General features: G+C 33.1%; 1 protein-coding gene across 4 annotated transcripts in view; it reads right to left on the bottom strand.

The window, feature by feature from the left end:
* The window catches only part of LOC129749070 (zinc finger protein 577-like), a 31687-nt gene extending 8092 nt beyond the window's left edge, over positions 1-23595 (bottom strand). The window contains exons 1-3 of one of the 4 annotated variants that reach the window (XM_055743912.1): positions 23579-23595; positions 22924-23183; positions 10926-11279 (exon numbers count right to left, since the gene is read on the bottom strand). In XM_055743912.1, coding sequence (XP_055599887.1) covers positions 10926-11159 — 234 coding nt within the window. In that variant the 5' untranslated portion in view covers positions 11160-11279; positions 22924-23183; positions 23579-23595. The other 3 variants (XM_055743911.1, XM_055743914.1, XM_055743913.1) reach the window with 3 other exon arrangements.
* Between the last annotated feature and the right edge of the window lie 1078 nt (positions 23596-24673).

Raw genomic sequence — 24673 nt, 5'->3', positions numbered from 1 at the left:
ACTATACTAGATTTTGTAACATGGTAGAAACGATGGGAAAAGGTTGAAAGATGAAAATCCAACTGGTGTTGTTATTACTTCTATTGAATTGTTTCTTGAGCAGAAGATTCAAAACAACGATTTTCTAATCTCAAATTTTTAGTTTTTTCTCGTTAGTTGGATTATCATTTTTATGGAACCTACTTGGTCTCTAAATATTCTCAGTTCTTCAGCACATTGGAATGATAATTAAGATGCTTTGAATCTGCGGTTCGGGTCATATCTTCTTATGACTTCAGGCAGTGTTCGGCACAAAAGCGCTAATCCGCTATTCGCTAGTTAGTCCGCTAACTTTTTGTTAGCGGTTTAATTTTGCCGCTAAGTTTGGATTGATTTAGCGAATTGAAAAGTTCCGCTAATTAAAGATCGCTAACTCCCATATATTTGTATCAATCTCTCGAATTTTTATTGATAGAATAAACTTTTTCTCATTAATCAAGTCAAAGTGACATTGTGCATCATTCTGATTGCTTAATTGGATTCATTGGAGGAATGCGTACTAGAGTTAGGAACAGTTGTATTGAGTGTCATTTTTCTATCTTTAAACACTTTTTTTTTAATAACTTTTACAGAAGAAGATAACAATAAAAGGTGTTAAACAATATAAAACTATTTTGAACATCTCTTCATCAGCATTTGTTTTCAAGTGGTTGAGCTATTTACTTTTCACATTACAGTTTTTTAGAAATTTTACAGATCAGTTCATATCAAAATAAGATAAAATCACTATTGTAGCTTTCGTTTTAAGTTCAAATAGAGATTGTATACATGTTCACGTTTGACAATGCTCCTGCAAATTTGATAAAGAGGAAAACAGGTTAAAGATTTTGAATGAGGATTATGTAAAATAATGCCAAAACATAAAAAAATGAATTGCACAAAAGATTATTTGCAACAAAATTGCTTACTTTCTACTTTGCACAAAACCGACAAATCGAGTAAATTTTTAACCAAAATTTGAATAAAAAAAAAGAGAGATATAACTCGCATTTTCCACATTCTGTTCTTTTGCTCTTTCTTTAACTTTTTTTTTATTTATAGAATACAGAGACTCGTTAAATAAAACTCCTTAAATCTTTGACAGTTTTGGTTTTGCTCATATAATTTTATGAAAATACGATCAATTTATCTAATTTTAAATTAAATACTTGAAACTTCATGAATTCCCCCTTGAGGAGTTTGAAAAATCGAAAGGGGGAAGTGCGTAACTAAAGAAAAATATTTGTTCCGGCCTTAATGTTGGTAAACAGTTAGCGATTAGCGCTTTAAGCTTAAAGCGATAACTTTTTTGGTACATTTAGCGTATTTAATTAGCGATCGCTAACTTTGTATGAGTTTGGGATTTAATAAGCGGCGCTAATTTTTCAGTTAGCGATGCCGAACACTGACTTCAGGAACATATTTTTTCATGATCTAATGTTTAACTATTGTTACTGGAAAAGACTCTGGTAGCACTGCTTTCGGATAAACGCGTATCGTTCTGAAGGAAATTTAAAAGTCAATTCTTAGAGGTTCTAGCCGTGTGAAAATCGAACGTTTTCGTGGAATCAGGGAAAGGAGTGTGCAGAATTACGTTCATTGTGATGTAAAGGGAAATAATTCGGTGTTTTCAGAGAAATTTGTGTTTCCATTTTGCACGATTTGGTTATTGGATGACGCAAAGTAAAATGTTTTAGTTCATCGAGAAAACATCGAAAAGCAAAAATCAAGTGGAGATGGCTTCAATATTTTTTTTTTGGTAGCGGCCCACCACACTCCCTCACACGAAAAGGCTCAATTGAGCCCTCTGATGATAGACGCTACTGTTCTCAGCATGTCTAGCAGCAAAATAGTAATAAAAGTAAACGCGAACAAATGTTAGGCAATTTTTTAAAACATACAAGAAAAAAAACGAAATTTACTTGAAATTTCAAGTTTTCATTGAATTACAGCAGCAGTGTTAAAATTGTATCTGAGGATTAAACAAAAATTTATGTGAATTTGAATCTTAAATTTTTTCTATAGAAATTTGAGGTTTTTCTATGATTTAGAAAATAATCTGAACAAACCCGTGGAAAATCTGGGAAGTTTTAATCAATATCTAGGCATCCCGGCCAGATTTTTCAATACTTCTCTTAGATATTCAATAAATTATCCAAAATCATTAGAAAATTTGGATCCACAGTCTGTTATTTTATAAATTTAAAAAATAAATATTCGGCGTATTCGGCCTATTCAGCCGAATCCTCAGCTCAACTATTCGGTGATCCGAGTATTCGGCTTAACGATTTTGGGCGGTATTCGGCCATATCTCTAATTGTGAGTTTTAGAATACACAATTAAAATAAAGTTCAATTTTTTTGAAAATTTTAGTACGCTTATAAAAATACTACTCGATATAGGTTGCAGGTATAGTATGCGAAAATATTTCTCGTTAAAAAAAATACTTTCAAAGTCGATAGAATTAAAAAATCGACATTTTCCACGCCTCAAATGCTTTGTAACAGAGTTTATTTAAAACAAGGCTGTTTAGCTATAACACTTTGAATCTTTGGAAACTTTTTATTTATATGCTTTGATTTATATGGAAACTTAATTGAAATATTGTGATCATGATTTAATTTTTATCTGAATATTTTGTAGAAAACTAATTACAGTAGGAGCAACAGATAGCGGAAGATCTGAATTTTAAAGGATATTATTAAATCAATTAAACTAATTCTAGAGTTTGTTTTGATTAGGTCGTATGAGCCAACATAAACAAAATCGAGCTATTCACTGCAAACGATTGAAAAACATGTTTTCTATGTTAGGTAAAAATTTGGTTTCATTTGATCAATAAATAAATCTTAGAACATGATTTGAAATTAAGACGTATAAACACTTTCTCATTTTTGAGGAAAATCCTCGTGCCGTGCGTGTACCCGAATGGACGTGTTTTCTTTTGCGGAAGTCGGATCGGTTGTTCCAGCGAATTTTGCGGGATGACAATTTCTTTTAATTGAAGTTTTTAGGAAGTGAAAGGGTTGTGAGATTTTCGATTGATTGTGCCTTTAATTCTCCAATTCTAAGATTGGAAGTATCCGAAATCATCAGTTTTCGTGCGCGTACGGACTCCACCCACGATGATTTAATGCTGAATAATTGCTTCGGGTTTTCAGCGCGCGTCTTACCATCGTCGATAGCAATTGCGTTGTTGATGTGGGATTTGCTCGAAAAGTGCGGAATTGGTGTGCTAGTTTCGTGCTCAAAGCTAAGAGATTGCGAAAATGAAAAAGCAATGAATTTAACAGTGATATGTCCGAAAATAGATTACAGAGAGAAAGTTCGAAAAAAGTGATGGAAGTGATTTTTAAATTCGATTCGAATATAGAAAAAAATGGCGTCGGCAAAGTTTTGAAACGCGAATAGGGGCTTGAGTGTGGTGATGTTATTTGGTATAAAAAAAAGTTGAAGCTTATTGGTGCTCTATCTCTGTGTGGGTGTGATAATTGCAATAGTTTAGGAAGTGAGAGCAACCGTTAGCAGCGTTAGCAGTCGATGACTCCGTTCAATGCTACGGTGAGAGAGTTTGACCTAAGCAAGAGCATGAGGAGACGAAAGGAGTGATTAAGGAGGAACAAATTTGGGGAGATCAACCCATGTTATCTGTTTTCATTTTCATTTAATATTGAATGTTGTAACACAGGCATGTCAAACTCGTTTAGGTGTGCGGGCCGCATTAAAAATTTTCGTTGACGTAGAGGGCCGTACCCAAAATCAGTTAAATCGGTACATTCAGCTTTAGTTTTTTGGCAGTAATATTTTACATAAAAATCAGTGGTGTTTTTTTGTGACAATTTAAGACGGAGCTACGCGGGCCGCATGCGGCCCGCGAACCCCCAGTTTGACATGCCTGTTGTAACATGATTTATTTAATTAATGGGGTTGGCCAAAACCAGGTACCACATCGACTTATTTATATAGAAAAAAGAACTTCACAAATCTTATTTTATCAGTTGACCTGAGGCTGATGATATACTGCCGCGTTTTGCGAGGCGTATGGGTTCTGGCACTGTAACCTTCTCCACTTCGATAGAGGTTGAGGTGGTTGGAGTTCGGTGGCGTGTGCGTGGCGGGAGGCGTGTCTGTTGCCATCAGCCTCAGTCAAATCTCACGGCAAGTAAAATGAGTATATCAATGATGAATACTGTTAAGTATAGTATTGCTCATAAGACAACAACAAATAACTTAAAAAAATACATTCACCTAGCAATTTACGAATATTGATTCAGTTTTCTAAAATCTTTGTTTAATTCGCTTTGATTTCATTGGCTAAATTTCTAAACGCCCTTCTAAGTAACCCCGTGATAATTTATTTAGATGCCTCACCTATCATTGTTAAGTAATATTCAAAGTTTGCAACTTTATTTACGTACGTTCTTTATAACCACATTTTAGAAAGAACTTCTGAATCACGTTAAAAAAAACAACTTCATTGGTACAGATTTCGATATTTAAACCATGCCTAACTTAACTAAATTAAACCATGCCTAACTTAACCAATCAATTTGACCGTTTCAGATACGTATCCTTTTAAAAAAATATGATTGCTAATTGTTATTTATATCTATTTTCATATATTATATATTATTATTTTATTTATAAATCATTATATTTATGTAATTTTCCTTACTGTCACTATATAATTTTTATATATTTCTAGAAGGAATGCATCTGGGGATAACCGGAAGAAACTTTGCAAGCGGAGTGGGTTGCCAACCATTGTAGGTTTCTGAGGGTTGGATGCCTTCCTTCGACGAACCATCGGCCGTGGAAGCCCTAGAAATATTTCGAAGGCCAAGCCACACAGACATAGGCAGGACCTTGCTACCGATGGGGGAACCATACATACATACATACATACATAAACACTTTCTCATTTTTGAGTGCAAATTGGTTTTAACGACGTTTTGCGCAGCACTGGATTGCCGTGATGCAAAATGAGGCAAAACAACATTTCGCCGGGTTGGTTTTTGCAACGTTTTGCATTTTGGAAGGAAATTCATTGCCAGGTGCTGAAATGTTAATTTATTAAAACAGGAATCGTCTAAAAGAGTGGTTCTGATTATCGCAGTGAAATAAATTTCTTCATCTTGTTACTGGGTAAGTGCAATAATCGTTAGATTTATGTCTAAACTTTTTTTTCAGCCCGATAATTTCTCTCCCAACAGTGGCAGTCAACATAAAAGCTTCGGATGAGCTATTTCTGTGGTTTCTGCACTCTATGAATGGTTATCAGAGTCACAGCTAGTAATCGGCCATTTCCAGTTGAATAGGAACCTGATTCACAGTCCCTCGCAGCACAGATTCCAAGCTGCAGCACAGATGTGATTAGAGATTGCTAAACTCTTATGTTAAGAGACTTGGACAAGGCCCTCTCACCAATTCTGTAGAGCGCATATCACCCGCAGACAACGCTTTAGGGATTCAAACGTAAGTCCACTTTATTTAATCCCCTTTTTTAAGATGCTTGAGAACTATTTAAATAACCGTTGGAGGAATTTCCTCAAATTACTTGCCCATACCCCAGAGGAGCCATAATACGTTTAGAAATTTTGAGAAATTTAGTACTTAAAGCAAATTATCGGAAATAAGCGAAGGTTAGGACAAAATAAGTCATGTTATCAGATAAAACAAACCAATTTGCAAAACGACGTTTGAGCCAAAAACGTAATGCAAAAGGTCGTAAGTACTCGTTTACCCGAACATTTAAATTTATGCCTGTATTTCTTTCACTGGCATATTTCTCATATATTATTGTATCGCATAACAATTTTTCAGACAATTCTGAGTCACATTTGAAAATCAAGATTTAAAAAGGTGTTACAAAACTTCAGCAGCGATTTTCTCGAAACAAGTCGGGTGGCTCATACGACCTAATCAAATGAAACTCTAGAATTTAACTTTTTTTTAACTTTCTAATTTAGATTATTTGTCATAATTCTTTTGAAATTTTCCAAGTAGTCAGTGTTAGCAGTTTCAGTAGGAAACATTAGGAGCATATGAGGTGTAGGACATACTCATATCCCGCAATGCTGAACTAGCATCTCTCAGGGTTACCCCGCCCCAAATTAACTAACAATGCTTCAAAACCTCCTCAAGTTTATGGGAGGGTCGTAAAGATCCCTGCACCTGATCCTGTAAGTAAACGTCGACTACCTTCCCCTTTTCCCCACACAGTCCGCTGGGTTCGGCCAGGGCACCTTCAACATTCTGTGGGAGCTGGTTTTCCATTTTAAGAGATTTTAAAATCTGTGGCAATGAAATGGGTGACTTAGCCTTTTTGAAGTTATGAGTTAGGTGGTTTTCCAATTAAAAAAGTTCGTACCAGCAAATCGATTTTAGCACATCTTCATTGATCCTGAGCTTAAAAATGTAATAATATTGCCGAAGCTTTTATGGTCACGTGAAATCTGTACGCTAATTGGAGTACAAAATTAATCTACTTTCCGTGCGAAACAGCATTTCAAGATACTTTCACATCGTTTTACAGTATCAATTTACAAAAGATTTAGATATAACGTTCAAATGATTAAGTTCCTGTGAACAAAATCCACAAACTCGGTAGAGTTCGTGATGCTTAGTCAACATTATAAAGAGAAAATCGATTGAAGGATGTTAAACAAAAAATAAATATACTGACTTAAGATATAAGATTATTCTAATAAACAAATTATTAAATGGATCAGAACGGGCTCACCAAGGCAGGATAAGCGTCCCGTCCAATTCTTGAGGCTCCTTTGTTGGCCGAATTGGTGGTACTTCGTTTACCGGAAATGAAAAGTAGTAACGCCATGGTGAATTAAAACGGATATCTTCTAGAAAACTCGTTTTCGATTTTTTCTGTCCACGTTCACATGGTTCGGTTTTGCGTTTTTTTTTTATTTTAAAAATTACACTTCGTAACTAAAAATAAAATTTATAAGATTATTTTCGCGGAGCTGTCACAAACACGACCGATCACTAATTTTTCTCATGGCCAACTCCCACTCACCACAACTTGGGTCAACTGTAGTACATAAACAATGAAGATCTTAAAGACCTTCACATTTTTTGCCTATTTAGAGCAAGTTGACTCCCTGGTGTTGCGAAAAGTGGTAGAAATTTTGTCACTGTTAGCACATTTTGAAAATTTTGCCATGCAAAAACATTTTCAAGATCTGTGACCTTCAAGTTTTTTAATAACACGTGTTGTCGTTTTGCTTGCTGTACATTGCTGTAAAAAAATACAACGCCCAAGGATCTTGAAAACATTTTGAAATTTTCAAAATGTCAAAATTTCTACCACTTTTTCTCAACACCAATGAACTTACTCTTATACGTAAGTCCATTCGCAATTTTTCAACATCCTAAATCATTTCATCATAGAAATTAACAGTCTGTAAATTCTCCACAGATTAACTCATAAACTGTTAATTCTCCTTAAATTACTGTTTCAGAACTTCCGGATCCATTCGTTACGTTCTACAGAATAACAAATCACTTTTCTCTAATCGCAGTAATCTGTCTTTTCAGCACATTCCAGTCAAAATAATTTTCCAACTCTTGTTCTGTGTATTTTGCATAATTTGCATCTTATTTTCCAGTTGAAACCAGACATTGAACTCCGCATTTAAGCAACTAATTCATAGCTGCAATTCTTTACCTGCCTTATTGGCAGAATGGAATCAGACTTCCTCATGTGCATTGAAGCACCTGATCCATTTCTAACTTTTCAAAAATAGTTTTTCGCCTGCTTTTCGGCAGAATGGAATCAGACTTCTCATTGCGCCTGACCCATTTCAACTTCTGAACTAATCTACGAAAAAAAACTTTTACAATAGTTTTTCATCTGCTTTTCGGCAGAATTGTAATCAGCCTTCTCAATGCGCATTTAAGCGCCTGATTCGACTGGTTCGTTTCTAATTTTTCTCTAAATTCCACGAAAATGAATATCTAAAATCACATACCTGAACCGCTTCCTTTAATCCACGTTGTATCCAGAAACAGGAACAGTTTCTAACCCATCAAAGTGTCCGTAAAAGAGAACTAACTTCAGGAGGTCTGCACTTGATAGTAGTTGACACTAGCTAGAATGTTTATTATACTTTCTTGTTCTAAGTTGGCATGCTTAGTTGTGAAAGTAAAGAACAAAGATATATATTCAAAGGTATTGTTGTTCTGATACTAAAAATATATATATGTATAAAAATTTATATACATATGAGCAGACATCTCTTTTCTATACAATACTACTTTTATGTTGAAAGCTTCTTCAGTTTTCGAGAAAACGATTTAATAAGAGGAAACGTGGTCTAAATTGGCGGACCTTAAACCGTTCGGCTGGATGCGCCGGTTTATGTTTTAAGCGAAATTTCTGTTTCTCTGGCAATATTTTCGCAATATTATAATTTCATTGAAAACGCTAGAAAATGATCACTTTCCTATGACAAAGCTGTAATTTTATCAAAATCTGTGTATTTTATTATTTTATGGAATAATACAAAACTTAGGGTTACCATTTTACGAAATCAGTTCATCCATAAAAAAAAAACATTAACTCTGTTTTAAGATGTTCAATTCATTCTTAAGATGTTAATTAGAGCTTTCGAAATTTGTATGATAAAAATCATTTTTTTTCTATTTAACCTGTTGTTTTGTGTTTATTGACATATAATTTTCAAAAGTCAAACTCAAAATATTAGCTTAGCTTAGAGCTTGATAGACTACTCACATCCATCCTAAACTATGGAACCCGAAACTGCCTCGTACTAAGTTCAAAGATTGTTTATTTGACAAGAATTAGCTGTTTATTTGGAATTAAACCATTTTCTTATTAAACCACTTTACTTTTAACGCGTTTCGAACTCCATAGTCGCAGGCGTGGCTCAGTAGGACTAATTCCACATCGCCGATGTTAGCTACTCCGTGATTGACCGAGGCCAACAATTTTGTTCAGAGGTCAAAAGAATGGTGTCTGGGACTGACAGCATATTCACAATGCCCAAAACTGATGCTCTCTCTTTAAACATCAATAACGGCGCCGGCCACGTCCTAGTAGTCAATGAATAGATTGGAAGAAAGAGAAAGGAATGAAAGAAATAAATTTGTGCTTTAGGACCGAGGTCACCTCTGCATCCTAGCAAATAATTTTGTTTAGGGATATCGGCTTTTTAAATTTTTGCCTATTTTTTAATTGCTTTTGAAGAATTAAATAAAGATCGAACAGTCCTTGTCAGCGTTTTGATTTTGGTAATGATTCCATTCCAATTCCATTTTAAGGGAAATCTACGATTTTATTTTGTTTTTTTTTTCATTATCTTTTTACAATTCAATCAGCTGATTGAGAATTAAGTTTGTCATGACGAAAATACATTTTGTTTTGTCAGTTCAGCGTTAATATATTTAACTTCTAAGAAAATGGAAACCATTTCCAACGAGTTCGTTTTTAGAAAGTAATATGAAATTAACTATGAAATAAATTATAACACTTTGTAAGATATAAATGTTAAAATTAATGGTTTAAAAAAGACTGTGCTATTTATTGAAATATTATTTTGTTTATTAATTTAAGTGTAAATAAAATTACTTTTTCAAGTATTTGTAAATGTAAGTTCGAGATCCTGAAAAATTTGTTGATATGTTGGTTCTTCATAATATTAATATTGATTAAGCCTAAATATTTGCAGTTCGATTCAAACCAAATAGCCAGAATGGTTCAATAAATAAGCCTATATTTTTAATAAGGGTTTTCGAATGAAACTTTAGCGACGTTTATGTTCGGCGAACCATACATCTTTCAGCATTTATAACCTCTAAATATCCACTTGAGAAAATTAAGAATTGTATACTTAGCTTCGTAACGATGAAGAATCTTTCGGATATCCTTTCGAAGTTATCCACATTCAAAAAAAGGGATACACAAATTTCCAAAACTTCAGCTACTCTTTTCCGCGCCGTTGTTTTTTCAGTTAAGTTCTGGTTTTGGTCTTGATGTTTTAAAATTTAAAAGAAAAGATTCTTTGAAATTCCTGGACAGGCAGCGGTCCGAGCTGTTTTCAGGATTCTCCGGGTACATTGGGGTTTTTTCTCGATATCAATCCTTGTGATATATTTTCGGAGTCTAGCCTTGAAGTAATTTTTTATGTCCATTTTCATATCGAAAAAATTAAATTTTCAAGCACGAAAAAAACACGACACTCTCGATCACAGCCTACCAAGTCACTCTCATAATTTTCAAAAGTCAAATATTACATCAAAAGTTTGTTCAAATTTTTAAATTTTTTTGAGTATGTAAATTTATAAAATTTGTGCATGCCTTAGAGCAAGTTCACTGGTGTTGGGAAAAAGTGGTAGAAATTTTGACATTTTGGAAATTTTACCATGCAAAAATGTTTTCAAGATCTTGGGGCGTTGTATTTTTTTACAACACTGTTTCTATTTCAGCCGTATGTGATACAAATATTACTATTTTTGCATCACAGCATGCGAAAATACAACACAGATCTTGAAAATGTTTTTGCATGGCAAAATTTTCAAAATGTACCGTAAGTGTCGAAATTTCAACCACTTTTTCCCAACACCAGTGAACTTGCTCTTATGATTGAAGCGTATCACCCTCAAAATGCATTGATTAGTTATGTTGTCTTGACAGTCAGTTCGTCAAATAGCGCATTTAACCCGCTAGGCGCATTTAGGAACACTTTCTACTATTAATGACGAGGCTTCAACTTCAACCTTGCAAAACTTTGGAATCTTAAAACAACGACTTGCAATAATTGGATGTAACAATATTTCTGGCTGATGGCACCGATCAATTATTTAAACGAGCATAACATCTTTTTTTAATAAAGTAATTCGCGATATTTCAACATAAATATACTTACATTTAGTGTTTGGGTTGACACAATAGGTGCATTCTGACTGTTGCTGTTGCTCGTTACATTGATGCCGGTATTGTTTATTGGAGGCTTGGATTCATTCACAGTAATCACCGTTTGCTGCTGGTGGTTTTGATCGGGTCGAGTATCTGCGGAAGTTGTGATCGGCGTTTGGGCAACCTGGGGCGGCGGATAAGCGGTGTAGAATCCCATTGGTTCGGTTTTGATTTGTTCGAACATACTAATTGTGGCTAGAATCTCAGTGGTGGGGGGTACAGGCAGGCGCCCGACCCCCCAATGACTAGGAAAACTAATCTTGAACCGCGAATCGCTTAAATTTTCTGCGTAACGTATTCATCGCTGTTGGAAAGAAACAGTTGAAATTTTTGATTAAAGTTATTGTTCAAGTGAAAAATTTATATACAGGGTAATCAATTCAGTAAGTTCGAATAAAATTTAAAACAACGATCATTTCAAATCAACTCGTCAGAATTAATACATTTTTATTCATTGAAAGGCAATTCAATTGACGTTTTTTCCAGTTCATCGCTTATGCTACATGCTCCTTTATTATAGGCGTTTCGTGAAAATAGATTTTCTTTATTTATTCATCCTCGGCAACATGTATGATATAACGAATTAATCTAAAAAAGACAGATTTTGAAAAACTTTATACACTGCCGGCCAAAAGTTTGGGATCACCCACTAAAAAACATGCAAATTTTGATCGTTCATATCTCAGCCGTCTTAGGACATATTGCAAATCTTCTGAACTCATTTGAAAGATAATGAGCAATAGCTATTTCGTTGTTATTTTGCCGAGAAATAATGTTTTAGTTTTGCACCTAAAACTTAACCTAAAGTTAGAGCATTTTCAAAAAAACGCACTCAATATTCAAAGCCGATCATCTCGCGATAGGGTGGACCAAATTTCAAAATTTGAGTTGCATTAGAATCCTTATTCTATACTTCTCAAAACACAATCAAAAAATTTTGTGCAAAAATTTAAGAATGTACTTTTAATTAATAAAATAGACACTTAAGTTAACGTCCAAAAGTTTGGGATCACCCCTCAGTATGGTGTATTGGCCTGCTATTGAACTATTTGAATTTTTAGGCCCGACTATCTCTGGACCTTGGTAATTTGGGGGTTAATAAATTTCAGTAAGCACGCAACTTTTTTTGAACATTTCAAATACGATGAAATAAGGTTTTGTATAAGACTAGTTTAGTCGCGAATGCCATAAAGATGGTAAAACGACTATAATCGAAACAAAAAAAAAATAAATAAGACTAGTTTGGTTATTCTCTACTCATTTATACTTTATTCTTCACAACATCAATGATTTTAAAAATTATGCTAAAGAAGTCCTAGTTCTTGGACTTGGAGCCATCCATCTCGAATGAAAAAAATCAGTACCGTAATCCGGGGTAAGATTGATCACTTTTTTCAATATATTTTGATTATCTTTTCTGTTAATGGGAATGTGGCATGTTTTATATTTTTAATACCAGTACTGGACTCCTATGAACGTAAAACATGGATGCAGAAATTTATTAGACTACTTTAAATTTGATTTAAAAATCGTTTACGTCTCTGTTCAGAATTTGATGCTTTGAGGTAACATTGATCAGTCTTTATTCTGATGGTCTTAACGAGTTTTCTTGATCATAAAGGATACAAAACACCTTCATAATATTTACATATGCAAGTTTATCAATTCTACCTTGATTTTTATCGTTTTATTTTGAAAATATTTATAATCGAAAAAGGGGCAAAAATTATAATGATTGCTGAATAGTTTGAACTTCGAAATACAAATGGAATTTTGCCTTCCCCTAGGCCCTCCAGCTATTTCCATTTTCATTTTTTCTAGTTAACCATTTGATAGGGAAAGATGCATTTTCTCGAATTTGTCTCGAGCGGTTTTATATGAAAAAATTTCAGATTTGTTTCACTTGACGTTTTTTAACTATATTTTTTCATAGCTCAAAGGTTTGAGTCATTTTTAAAGGACCTTTTGGATATTTTAATACAGCTGTACAGCTCTAAACTCAAAATTTTAAACTCATAATAAAATTATGATGAACGAATAAAGTTAATCAAGAGCAACAATCTCGACTCAGAACTAAGACCTTAACCTCGAAATCTTATCTCAGGTCCTCAATTCTACTACACATTTTAACCCTTCGTTTCATAAAGTAACAAATTTGCAACAATTAATGTATAGAAAATGTGAAAAATCGTATTTTATTTCAATTTTTTTCTTGATGTACTCAGCATTTTCAACTGAAAAAAATGATTTTTAAGGAAAAATAAAAAAAATCATGAAATGAAGGGTTAAAAATGTTTCTCACTTGTCGTTAGAAACTTATTTTTTCTACCAGATTTTTATTGAGAATTCCTAAATTTGCCTGGATGTTGCCCCGATTTTGGGTTGTAAACTTTGAAATCGAATGCCCGGATTTTGCAAAGTTTTTAAATAAAATAGTCCAGACTTTCCCTGCACGGATTAGTGAGGAAAAAAATCTGGTGAGATTTGGTTTGATAAATTTTCGATGTTCTGGTTCCAATTTTTTTTATAAATCTAAATTTTTTGCCTCTGACCGGATTGTGGAATCTGTATTTAATTTATAATTCTTGATTTTCAGTTTAATTCATCATTGGGACAAAATCCTGATCCGAATCTTCGTTTTGCTTTTAAAACTAAAATAAGATCCTTTTTATATGTTCGAAACTTATCATTCCGGAATAATAAAAAATATTTAAAATAACAAACCATTTTTTCAAATTTTGATTTGAAATTTTTACTCTTAAATCTTATGCTCAATTGAAACTTCAATAAGTTCCATAATGGTGATCCAGAAATGAAATATCAGTGTTTAATCATTCGGAATTTTTAGTCTGATTTAATAGTTGAATTGCGAATAAGTAATTGAAGTAAAAATTCATATAGAAAATCGAAGATTCAGAATTCAAATAAGATATTTCTGGTTAAGAATTCTGTCTGTTCTGTTCATAATTATTGGGATTTTTTTTAGGACTTTATACTGCCGTTCTAAGTAAGATTGTCCCATGTGGAAAAACGTGCAAACGAGAAAAACGCGATTGAAATATCGGATATACTTCCAATTTTTCTCTCAAACTAAAAATTCACCCACAGTTTTTTCGTAGTGAACAGTTCAAGTTAATCATTTTACAATGTTTTCTGCCAAAAAAATTAAATTCCCTACAACAAAAAAACCGCAAATTAGAGCCAAAAATGCTCCATGTGACACTTTTGCGTAGAATCAGAACGCATGCCGATGCTAGTTCTACGAAAAACTGTCACACGGCTACAACTTTTCTATCATTTTAAAAGCTTGCTTAGTTTATTTTTTCCCAAAAACTCATGCTAAACCGTAATTTGAGAAATACGTTCCTCTTTGTTTATAAAAATGTATATTTGAGTATGGATCCTGTAAGTAGTGCCTACCGAAAAGTGTTTAGTGAATATTTCTCAGAATAAAACACTCAAGGCTTCTCGCTTCTCCTCTGCCCTCTATTTTAGTGTTCTTTTCAGTGAATAACATTAAATTCAACAAATAAACTCATCTTAAAAAATTTTTTTTTGGAAAATTTGCATTTTTCATAGTATTTTCTCTAGTGTGACATTCTTGCGGAGAACTATCAACATAGAGACAACCACCTTGATGAAAATTTCGTATAAATTCAGAACAAAGTATACTTGTTTGTGTTTTTATTCGAAAGCTAACACTAAAAGAGACCGTTTCGAGCAAAAAAGTGGAATTGACCCAATAGTCACATAGGACATTCTTGCTTAGAACGGCAGTATACTATTCAGAGATCTATATTATAGGATAGAAATTCAAAAATTGTATTCAGGTTCAAAATGCAGAATCCAGATTCGCAATTTAAATTCAAAATTGTTCAAAACAAAACGCAAAACAGATTAAAACCACTGTTATAAAATAAGGTCTGAACTCATGATAAAGTGTCATTAGTAAAGTTTCTGACAAAAATTTAATTTGAAAATATAGATGTTTAAAACACGAAATCAGTAATTCGGTTAAGTATTAAGTAATTTAAAAATCAGATAAGGAATCCAAATAAGTTCAGTACCTTCAAAATTGATCTCAAGTTCTTAACACTCAGAAAAATCATGAAACTGAAGGAACAACCCAAAACGTGAAAGTCTCAAATTCGGTTTTTCAATCTAGAAGAAGGCAAGACTGGAAGAAAAGAAATATTTATTTTTAGAAAATCACTCATGGCAATTCGCAATTCAACTACGAGAATGTTTCTATGATCAACATATTTTGAGAATTGACGGTCAATTGGAAAATGAAATGCTGAATTCAGATTCAGATTCTAAATTTCAAATCTTATACTGAATTTGTAAAAGAAATTCAATATTCTCTATTTATCGCTCAGTATTTTCGATTGGGCGAATTTAAGCAACCACAGTAGTTTTTTTCTCATTCTTGTTGATTTTATAGAAAACTCATAAATTCGAATTATTTTCTATGTTTTTTAATTTTTTAATTTTTTTTAAATGTCAATGATACCTGATTTTTACCCAGATATTTTGTACTTTTAACATTCTGGAGTGTTTTTTTTGTTTAATTCAAGTAATTAAGAAGCTTTCTATAAATTGCATATTTATAAAGTTCCTCTCAAATAATATAAATTTATAGTTATCTTGTAATTTTACACGACGCCTGTACTTGAAATGAAAAAGAGAAATGTTTTTTTTTAATTCTACATCTTCTTTCTCCAAAAAGTGGTAATTACTGTTACTTATTAAAATTTCGACAAAGCTAAGAAAAATATTTTGAAATAAAATATTTCAAAATCAAAACTTAATGTTTGATAAACTGAAACCTCCGAAAATATATTCCTAGTTCAATAATTAGGAGAAAGCGATTCCCCAAACATGCAATAGTTTTCAAAGTAAAGTGGACAAGTAAACAATGAACGGTTGTCGGCATATTGTTTTAAATTCCGTATTTTGCTGGGTTGATTCACATTTAAAAAAAACAGAAAACTCAGGGTCGGCAAACAAACAAGGGGTCGGTACCCAAGCTTTATTTAAATTATTGTTTGGGAGTTTTAAAAACGATAGGAGCTCTACTGACGTATCCGAAAAAATGAAAATTCAAGGTGTTTTTCTAGCTGACCCGGCAAACTTTGTTGAGCCTGTATTTTTGAGAATTTGTTTTTATATTTTAGCACTGTTCCTTAGTCAGCCTTCCTTTTGAGTGGATAAAAGCAAGTGTATCCACTTGTGCCAGAAAAAAATCTAGAATTATAGTTCAATATACAAATAAGTTACGCTAACTTTTGGTTAGCGAACTTATTTTCTTCCGGTAACTTAAGAACGCTTAATCTATCAAGTTTCAATTTAGTTTAGCCATCATTCCTATTTAAAAACTCCTATCTGATCAAGTATTTTAAAATTGCTGAAGATTGATTTGAACAGAAAATGGATCTTTTTTGCTGGAGTCGTCATAAACTGAGTTTTTTTTCGATTTTTGTTTACCTCTGTATTTAAATACATTAAAGTTTTTTTTAAACATGATCGTCAGAATAGAAAAATTAAAAAATGAATTGGACAAAACCAGAACATTTAAAGAATAATGAAAATAAACTTAATTTTTAATTTTTTTTTTCTTTATTTCAAATGTCGTTGTTTTCGGACTCTGTACTAAATACACTAATTGAATATAATTGTGAATTGACAGAGCTGAGTTTGACAAATATTTAACAATTCAGGAAAAGTCACTATTCATCTCATTTTACAGCAACACTTTTCTAATCAATATAATGTTTGAAAATGTCTTTAACATTTGTGTCATCTTTATCTTTTTTCAATTTTCAGTTAGGGATTGGCAAATGGCACTATAAATTAGGAAATTAAAAAAAAAAAGAATTTACTTACTTACTGGATTACTTTTCTCTTAGCATTTGAAGCCTTGAATGAAGGCAAATCTATTTTGAGTATTTGGAATAAAAATTCAAAGCAATCACAAATTATTTAAAATTTTAGTTTATGATCGTAGGATAAGAAACTGTAATCCAAACTGTTAAATTTAATTCTGAATTTTATTGTAAATTTATATTAATATTCTGAATTTGGCTTTATGAATCTGGATTTTCAGTTATATTTGAACGTAAATTTAAAAGCTGATTTTCTTTGATCTTGATTTTGTTTTTGTTGATCGAGTTCAAGTGTTTATATTCTTAAACTCACTTGTGCTTGATAGATTGTTTTTTTATCTGATATCTGGTAAGAAACTTTTTTTTTGTATTTTTGTGTATTGGTTCAGATTTTTCTCTATACCTACTTAAATGTTTCGGAATTTTAGGTGGCATGCTTTTTACTTAGATGTTAATTTTTTATATTCTTTCAAGATTGATTATATTTTTGATTACGATCCTTTTTTCTGACTTTTGAAACTGAGAGTTGGATCTAATATCAAGTTAAAATCCTATATAGCTTAACTTTGGAAAAGTTCCTTTAAATGAGCATAAAAGGTAGTGTGAATTTTTCAATGTTTCCTGATCCTCCAATCCGTTCTTATGATAGTGATGCAATTTACTTGGAATCACAAAATTGATAACATTCAATTCTCAAACTGACTGGATAAATTTCTAACATCTTCTAAAAATCAACAAAAAATAAATAAAGGTGATTTTTTATCAGTTAAATGACTTTCTATTGGTGTTATCAAAACTCATCAAAAATGATTTAGTAATGGTAATGTTTTGAGTCTATCGAAAATTTTACATCCATATTGCTTGAGTTGCTAAAAGAATATAATATTTCAAAAAAATTAACGATGCACGAATAATCATTTAAGAAAATATTTGTTTGCCTTGATTCTGATGCAACAAAAAACAAATTTCGTAAATATGCTTCTTACCGGCTAGTTGCAGCACCCCGTAGGGACAATCATATCCAAGTATCCATTTTACTGGTGCCACGTGAAAAGTACACTGGCAATGAAAATAGGCGCCAAAACTTCCTATAGATAGATGGATGAACATTAGTAAGCCTTGATTGATTTAGACGCCTTCCTACTCTGGGTGATTCGAATGAAAAAAAAAAAAATGGAAATTGGGTGCCATGACTTTTATTTGATACGAATAAATACTAAAAATTAATTTTCAAATTGCACAAAAACATTTTCAAAATTATCTCTCCGTTGTGTTTTTCTTCGCGTGAAGACGAACACAACTAAAAAAATCGCATGCAAATCGGATGATCCAGTGAAAAGTTTTGCGTGTTCGTACATTTCTGTCTCTCTCTGTTTTATATGTATAGAAACAGTGTCCGGCACGAAAACGCTAATCCGCTAATCGCTAATTAGCCCGCTAACTTTCGGTTAGCGAATTAAATTTCTCGCTATATTTTTCTTCAGCTAGCGGATAACAAAGTTCCGCCAACTGAAGAACGCTAACTTTTTGAAGTGTTAATTTGACCATAGACTTATAGATCATAAATTCGGCATCATTCAGATTTAAAATTTTAAATCCGATCAGGTATTCAAATTTTCGTTAAAGATTTATTTCAGAAGCTATTCGATCTTGATTTTGACTGGAATCATAGAAATGAGCGTATTTTTTAATTGCCTTCACTTAAATTTATATCTTAAGCATAAGCCTTCTTTGAATATAAAAAAAAAGTTGTGAAAAATTGAAATTTCCAGAACAAAATAAGTGTAGTAATGTCAAAAAAGATAAAAAACTATTTCAGACAAAACAAAACTTGTACCTAAAGAGAATCTTTGCATTAACTGATGTAAAAAAATTGATAAGCGGATGATTTTTTTGAAAAATTTGATTCCAATTTCTTTCCTTTTACTTTCCACCAAATACGCTAACTAAAACTAAAAATGGACTGACGCAACTGATATGTACAGAAATATTACAAAATAAGTTCGAAAACTGCCCCTATTATATCATTTAACAACTTTTTTAGTCAATATTATAATTAAAGATGGTTGAAAAATTTGTGTTTTGCTTATCTTTTTCAAAACTTTCTACTATCGATTAGCGATTAGCACTTTATTATAGATCGATAACTTTTACGCAACATTTAGCGGCTTTTATTAGCGATCGCTAACTTTGACCGAGATAGCGATCTAATTAGCGCCGCTAACTTTTCAGTTAGCGATGCCGAACACTGTATAGAAGAAATGTCCTGATTTTATCAGCCCGCTTAAATGCGGGAAAATTCTGCAATATTTATTTAAATTTTCGCCTCGATTTCCAGCAAAAAAAAAATTGCTGCAAACGTTAAGCAATCCAAATTTTTTGCTGGAAACCAGCAATCGGTTTTCTAATTCCTGGATTTTTCAGCATTTGGTTGTGTTCTTGTCATTTCTGCTGAAAAATCAGCAATCGGTTTTCAAATTGCTGGACTTTCTAGCAATTGATCTAGTTTGCTGGAAAATCAGCAATCGATTTGGCAAATTAGAGTCTGTTTGTTTTCGTACGCTGAAGAGTGAGATTCTATTTTACGAATTTTGGTTAGATTTATACAATTATTAGCTGACCCGGTGTGCTTTGCTACACCTTTCAAAATCAAATGATATTTTTAGGAATTATTTAAATTTTAAATTGTTTTGTTGGGATTATTTTAAATCAAATTGTAACGTAATTCATAAACAACCGCTATAAAATGAGAGCTGCAACTGGAGTTTCGATTTGCAACACAAAGATAACTTAAACTTACATATATTCTGAATCTTGATCTATAAATTTGTGTTAAAGATCTGATAATTTTTATCTGTTTCCTTAAGCTTCGCCCTATAAAAGCAGGGTCCCAAATTAATCGTTCGCAAACAATTTAACTTATAAAATATGGTTGTTTTTGCTTGATATGCTCTGGGTTTATGCTAGAACCCCCTCTGTCCTTCGCTTCACCCCTTGCTGAATGGAGATCGTGATACCCATTGTTTTTTTCGTTCCCAAAAATCCTCTTATTTCAGATATAGTTCCATTGGTTGATAAGTTTTCAATCTTTACAAAAAAAAAATTATATGGAGCCCCTTCCTTTCTTCCCCTACTCTACAAAGCGTAAGGGTTTATAACAATCGTAGAAACATATCTCGTAACCAAGTACCTTTTCATGCCATATTTGTTTCCATTTGTCGGCTTCGATAGCATAAATTGAGAACTTATGCTAACAAAATTGTATTGGCCTTACCCCCCTTCTCCCATGTACTTACTCACTGAAAGGAGCATGGTGTGTCAAATAACCATGGAAAATTTCTCGTGTTGAAATACCATCTCATGCCGAATCTGGTTTTATTTGCGTAGTAAATTCTTGAGTTGTGCATAAACTTGAAAGGGAGTACCATACCCGCTTCTGTTCTCCCCATTGAATGGAGGGGTGAGAACTTAATATTAATAAAAGTATTTTTCATACTCAAACACTTCTTGATGCCAAATTTGGTTTCATTTGCTCGATTAATTCTCGAGTTATTAAAAAAAAATTGTATGGAAGCCCCCGTATCCCTCTTTATATCTTTCCGCTGAAAAGGTGGGGCTTCAATTTATAATAGAAACATTTCTCGTATCTAAATACCCTCACATGCCGAATATGGTTCAATTTCGATCAGCTCTCCAGTTATATTAAAAGTTTTAAGGGAGACCTCTCCTCCTTCTTTTCATCCTCCTCTTTGAAGAAGTGAGGGATACCAAATATTCATAGAAGCATTTCTCGTACCCAAATATTGTTCCGTGTAAAATTTGGTTCCATTTACTGTTTACTGTAAAAATTGTATGAAACTTCCTCCTTTTATCCTATCTCCCCGCTGGAAGTGGAAAGGGGTCTCAAACAATCATTAGAACATGTCACGTTCCCAAATACCCGCCCATGCCAAATTTGGTTGCATTTGCCTAATTGGTTTTTGAGTTATGTAAAAAACTTTAAAAGAGGTCCTCATCCCCCCTTTATATCTCCCTACTGAAAAGAGGGAGGGGTCTCAAATAATCATTGAAATATTTTTCGTATCCAAATACTCTCCCATGCCAAATTTGGTTCCATTTGCTTTATTAGTTTTTGAATTATGTAAACAAATATTGAAGAGCCCTCCTCCCTTTCTACTGAAAAGAGGGAGGGGTCTCAAAAAAACATTGAAATATTGTTCGTATCCAAATACCTTCCCATGCCAAATTTGGATCCAATATCTTGATTAGTTCTCGAGTTATATGAACATTTGTAAGGCAGCCCCAGATATTCTTCGTTCCCAAATACCATCACATGCCAAATATAATACCATTTGATAGATTGGTTCTCGAGTTATGCAAAAAATTGTCTTTTGTTTGGGAGGCCCCTCCCCCCCTTCATGAGAGCGGGAGGGGTCTCAAACCACAATAGGATCCTTCCCCTGCCTCCAATACCCCCACCTGCCAAGTTTCACGCAAATCGGTTCAGTAGTTTCCGAGTCTATAGGGAACAGACAGACAGACAGACAGACAGAAATTCATTTTTATATTTAAGATTTTCTGTTCCTCTATATCCAAGCAACCAGATATCAAGTCAAGGGTGAGTTTTTATTGGACATGTAGATATTCTAAAATGGATGCTTATCAAATCTATTTTACAGCTGGCGGATGATCAATACTTTGGCACAAAGCTGCCATCCCAGAGCCGGTGTTAAAATATTGAAAAAAATATCTTGTTTCTAGAAATAAATATATCCATTATTGAAAAATAGGAGGAAACAATTGTTTTTATTGCTTATTATATGCACAGCCAGAATTCAAAATTTTAATTGAAATATAAATTTGATACTAAATACAGCCGATTGTGTTTAAAGAAATAGCTGGTTTCCAGCAATCTGGATTGCTGATTTTTCAGCAATTTGAATTGATGGAAACCAGCATCTACGTTTGCTGGATAGTCAGCGGGACAAACACCAAATAGGATAAAGTATTTCGACGACAGATCACTTATAAAAGAAAATAATACTTAATCATTAGTTAATTATTGTGAAAAATACGCGATCTGTTTATGAAACGAAAAAAAAAATTAACAGGATTTGAAAGCTTTGCTTCTAGTAAGTGTGGATACATATTTCAAAACATCAGACAGTGCAAGAATTAATAATTAATAAAAAGTCAAGCGTTTAAAATTACTTAAATATACATAACAGTTTCTTTAGGCTTCAAGGAGCCAAACTCGTTTTGTTTGATTACATTTGCGTGCTTATATCTACTTCACTTTTAAAGAATGAAGAAAATAGATAGGGAAATATGAAATGGAAAAGAATTATAGACGAAGATCAATAGCTTTTAGGAAAAGGTATATTTCGAACATGTAGTTCAAGTCTATAACAGCCAGCACATCAAAAAATTTCAGAACTTGAAAAAAAATTTAGACATAAAGTTTCAGAAAATTAGTTTTATACATAAAGTTGTGGGACAGATTTAATTGTTACTCGAGCACGTTCTTGAATTTCAATTTAAGACAAATTACAATTTTACTGCGTTAAAAATGGTTCCGTAAACTTTGGCTTTCATTTTCGCAACCGCAAATGAAAACAAAAACTTGGACTAAAATTGCCTACCATTTGCACCATATAGCTTGAAAATATATCCATGTTGAAACTTGGGACTCAACACTATGACACTTACATCGATTCTCGCGACAAAGTAATAAAAAATCGATAATTTTACAGCTTTCTCAGTAATTCTGTGCCGGTAGGACTGCACACTCGCACAAACAATTATTTTCCCTACAGAATGAGCTACGCTGGGTTGAGCAGTATTGGAAGAGGAACGGCCCATTCGTGAAACAAAATTTCTTACACGACTGCATGCATCGATCGCGGAACGGTGCAATTAAAATAGACAAGCGAGTCGGTGCAATAGTATTCCAATAAATATGGTAGCGCTCACGCCCGAAATGATCGGAAGTTGTTGAATAACTCAGATGCTGCCAATGTTTAAGAGCGATGAGCATAGAATAAAACTAGTTAGTTTCCTTACCAGTAATCATCGTCTCTGGTAAACTCCATCCGTCAAAACTAATCGATATTTTAGTATTCCATCCTCAGGGCACATGCCTTCAGCAGAGATTCAATATTCATTTTAGTGATACATTTCTTCCCTCAAAGCACTTGTTAAAAATGGTGGCACTTTCCACATATGATTGTTCCCATCACTCGTTATGCGTTAATTTTCGGAAAATATAATAACTATATTGCACTTAAAATTCGGTTCAATATCACACATGGCTATCGCTATGGCTATAGTGAAGAAGATGGAGCAGAAAAATATTATTCATTCACTAGCGCTGCAGGATTCGATAGCTATAAACCATCATCACCGTTTCACTGTACATCGTATTTGCTGCTCTGTCTTCAGATCTTCTGCTGACTTACAATAAAGATTCGATTCAGATCACAATTCACATGTAAAATCATTCTACCGATGGCATAAACTATTAATGGCAGAATTCTATTGGATCTATAATGTTGGTTGACTGATTACATAATTTTCCGATATTGTATGTGGACTTTGTAGTGTTGTTTCAGAACACATACTAGCAGAAAACTTATTCGCGAGTAGTAGACAAGCTGCACAGGTATTTTATTCCACTATTCCAAGCACTTCTAGGTGCATGATGCAGTTCATTAATTACCAGGTAATGCTATTTCAGCTCAACACAATATATCTTTGGCGATAGATGTTACGTTCGATGAAGAATTAGTTTTAAACGATTTTTTATGTACATCAAGCCAGACGATAGGAAAAAATGTAAACAAACATTATTGATGTATGCTGGAATTTCGAATCGGCATGCGCAGTGCTATGAAATATAGTTAGCTGGCTAGTGTATGTCTGCTATATGTATAGTATAAGTATAGTGTTTCTTCGCGATTCACGAGCCAATCCCACACGATTATCTTCCCGTTGACGACAAAACGAGCAATCGTTTGTGATTCCCTGTTACTGGTGGTTAGCTTTTGATTCTTTATACATTCGTTCTGAATTGGAATGTACTAGTTGCCTAGGGTGGGTTATACTACCATCGGCCTCCGCATTGCTCCGAATGTTTGGGTTGAAAAAGATCAACTCAAGCTTAAGAACAGATAACTGCATCACCTACCCTGCAACGTATAGCGCAAACCAACATAGAGCATTCGTTGATAACCTTAAATGTGTTATGAGTGCAATGTGGTTCATTCCGTTTCATTCACAAAAAAAAACAGTAACGCTGATCACAGAATCGAAAAATAAGTTTTAAGTTCTTGGTTTAATGTATGTACTGTTATTGAGATTGATTTGAAACAGTAGGTACCGTCAACTGGGGCATCATGCTACACTTGCCAACTTCAATGGCTTTTAAAAACTCAATGTCCACAGATAATCATACCGCGTGTACATCAAAAGTTTTAAAGTTGATAGGAAATCAAGTTGACGTACGTAAAATGGATTAAGATAGATAACTTATTTCAATATTTTTTCTGTTAAGGGGAATGTGGCATGTTTCATATTTTTGAAACCATTACTGCACTCCTATAAACGTAAAACATGGTTGCACAAATTTATTAGACTACTTTAAACTTGATCTTAAAATCGATTTTGTCTTTGTTTAGAATTTGATTCTTTGTGGTAACATTAGCTAGTTTATCAATTGCTAAGGCAGTTCGAAACAAACTCAAATAATATAAAATTAATCATGAAACTCTACAACACTTTCGGTGGCTCAAATATATGTACTAAATTTGTAAGA

Source organism: Uranotaenia lowii, chromosome 2 (assembly GCF_029784155.1).
Source record: "Uranotaenia lowii strain MFRU-FL chromosome 2, ASM2978415v1, whole genome shotgun sequence".
Classification (NCBI taxonomy): domain Eukaryota; kingdom Metazoa; phylum Arthropoda; class Insecta; order Diptera; family Culicidae; genus Uranotaenia; species Uranotaenia lowii.
Note: the sequence above shows the minus strand (reverse complement) of the source record. Positions and strands in the feature narration are given on the sequence as shown.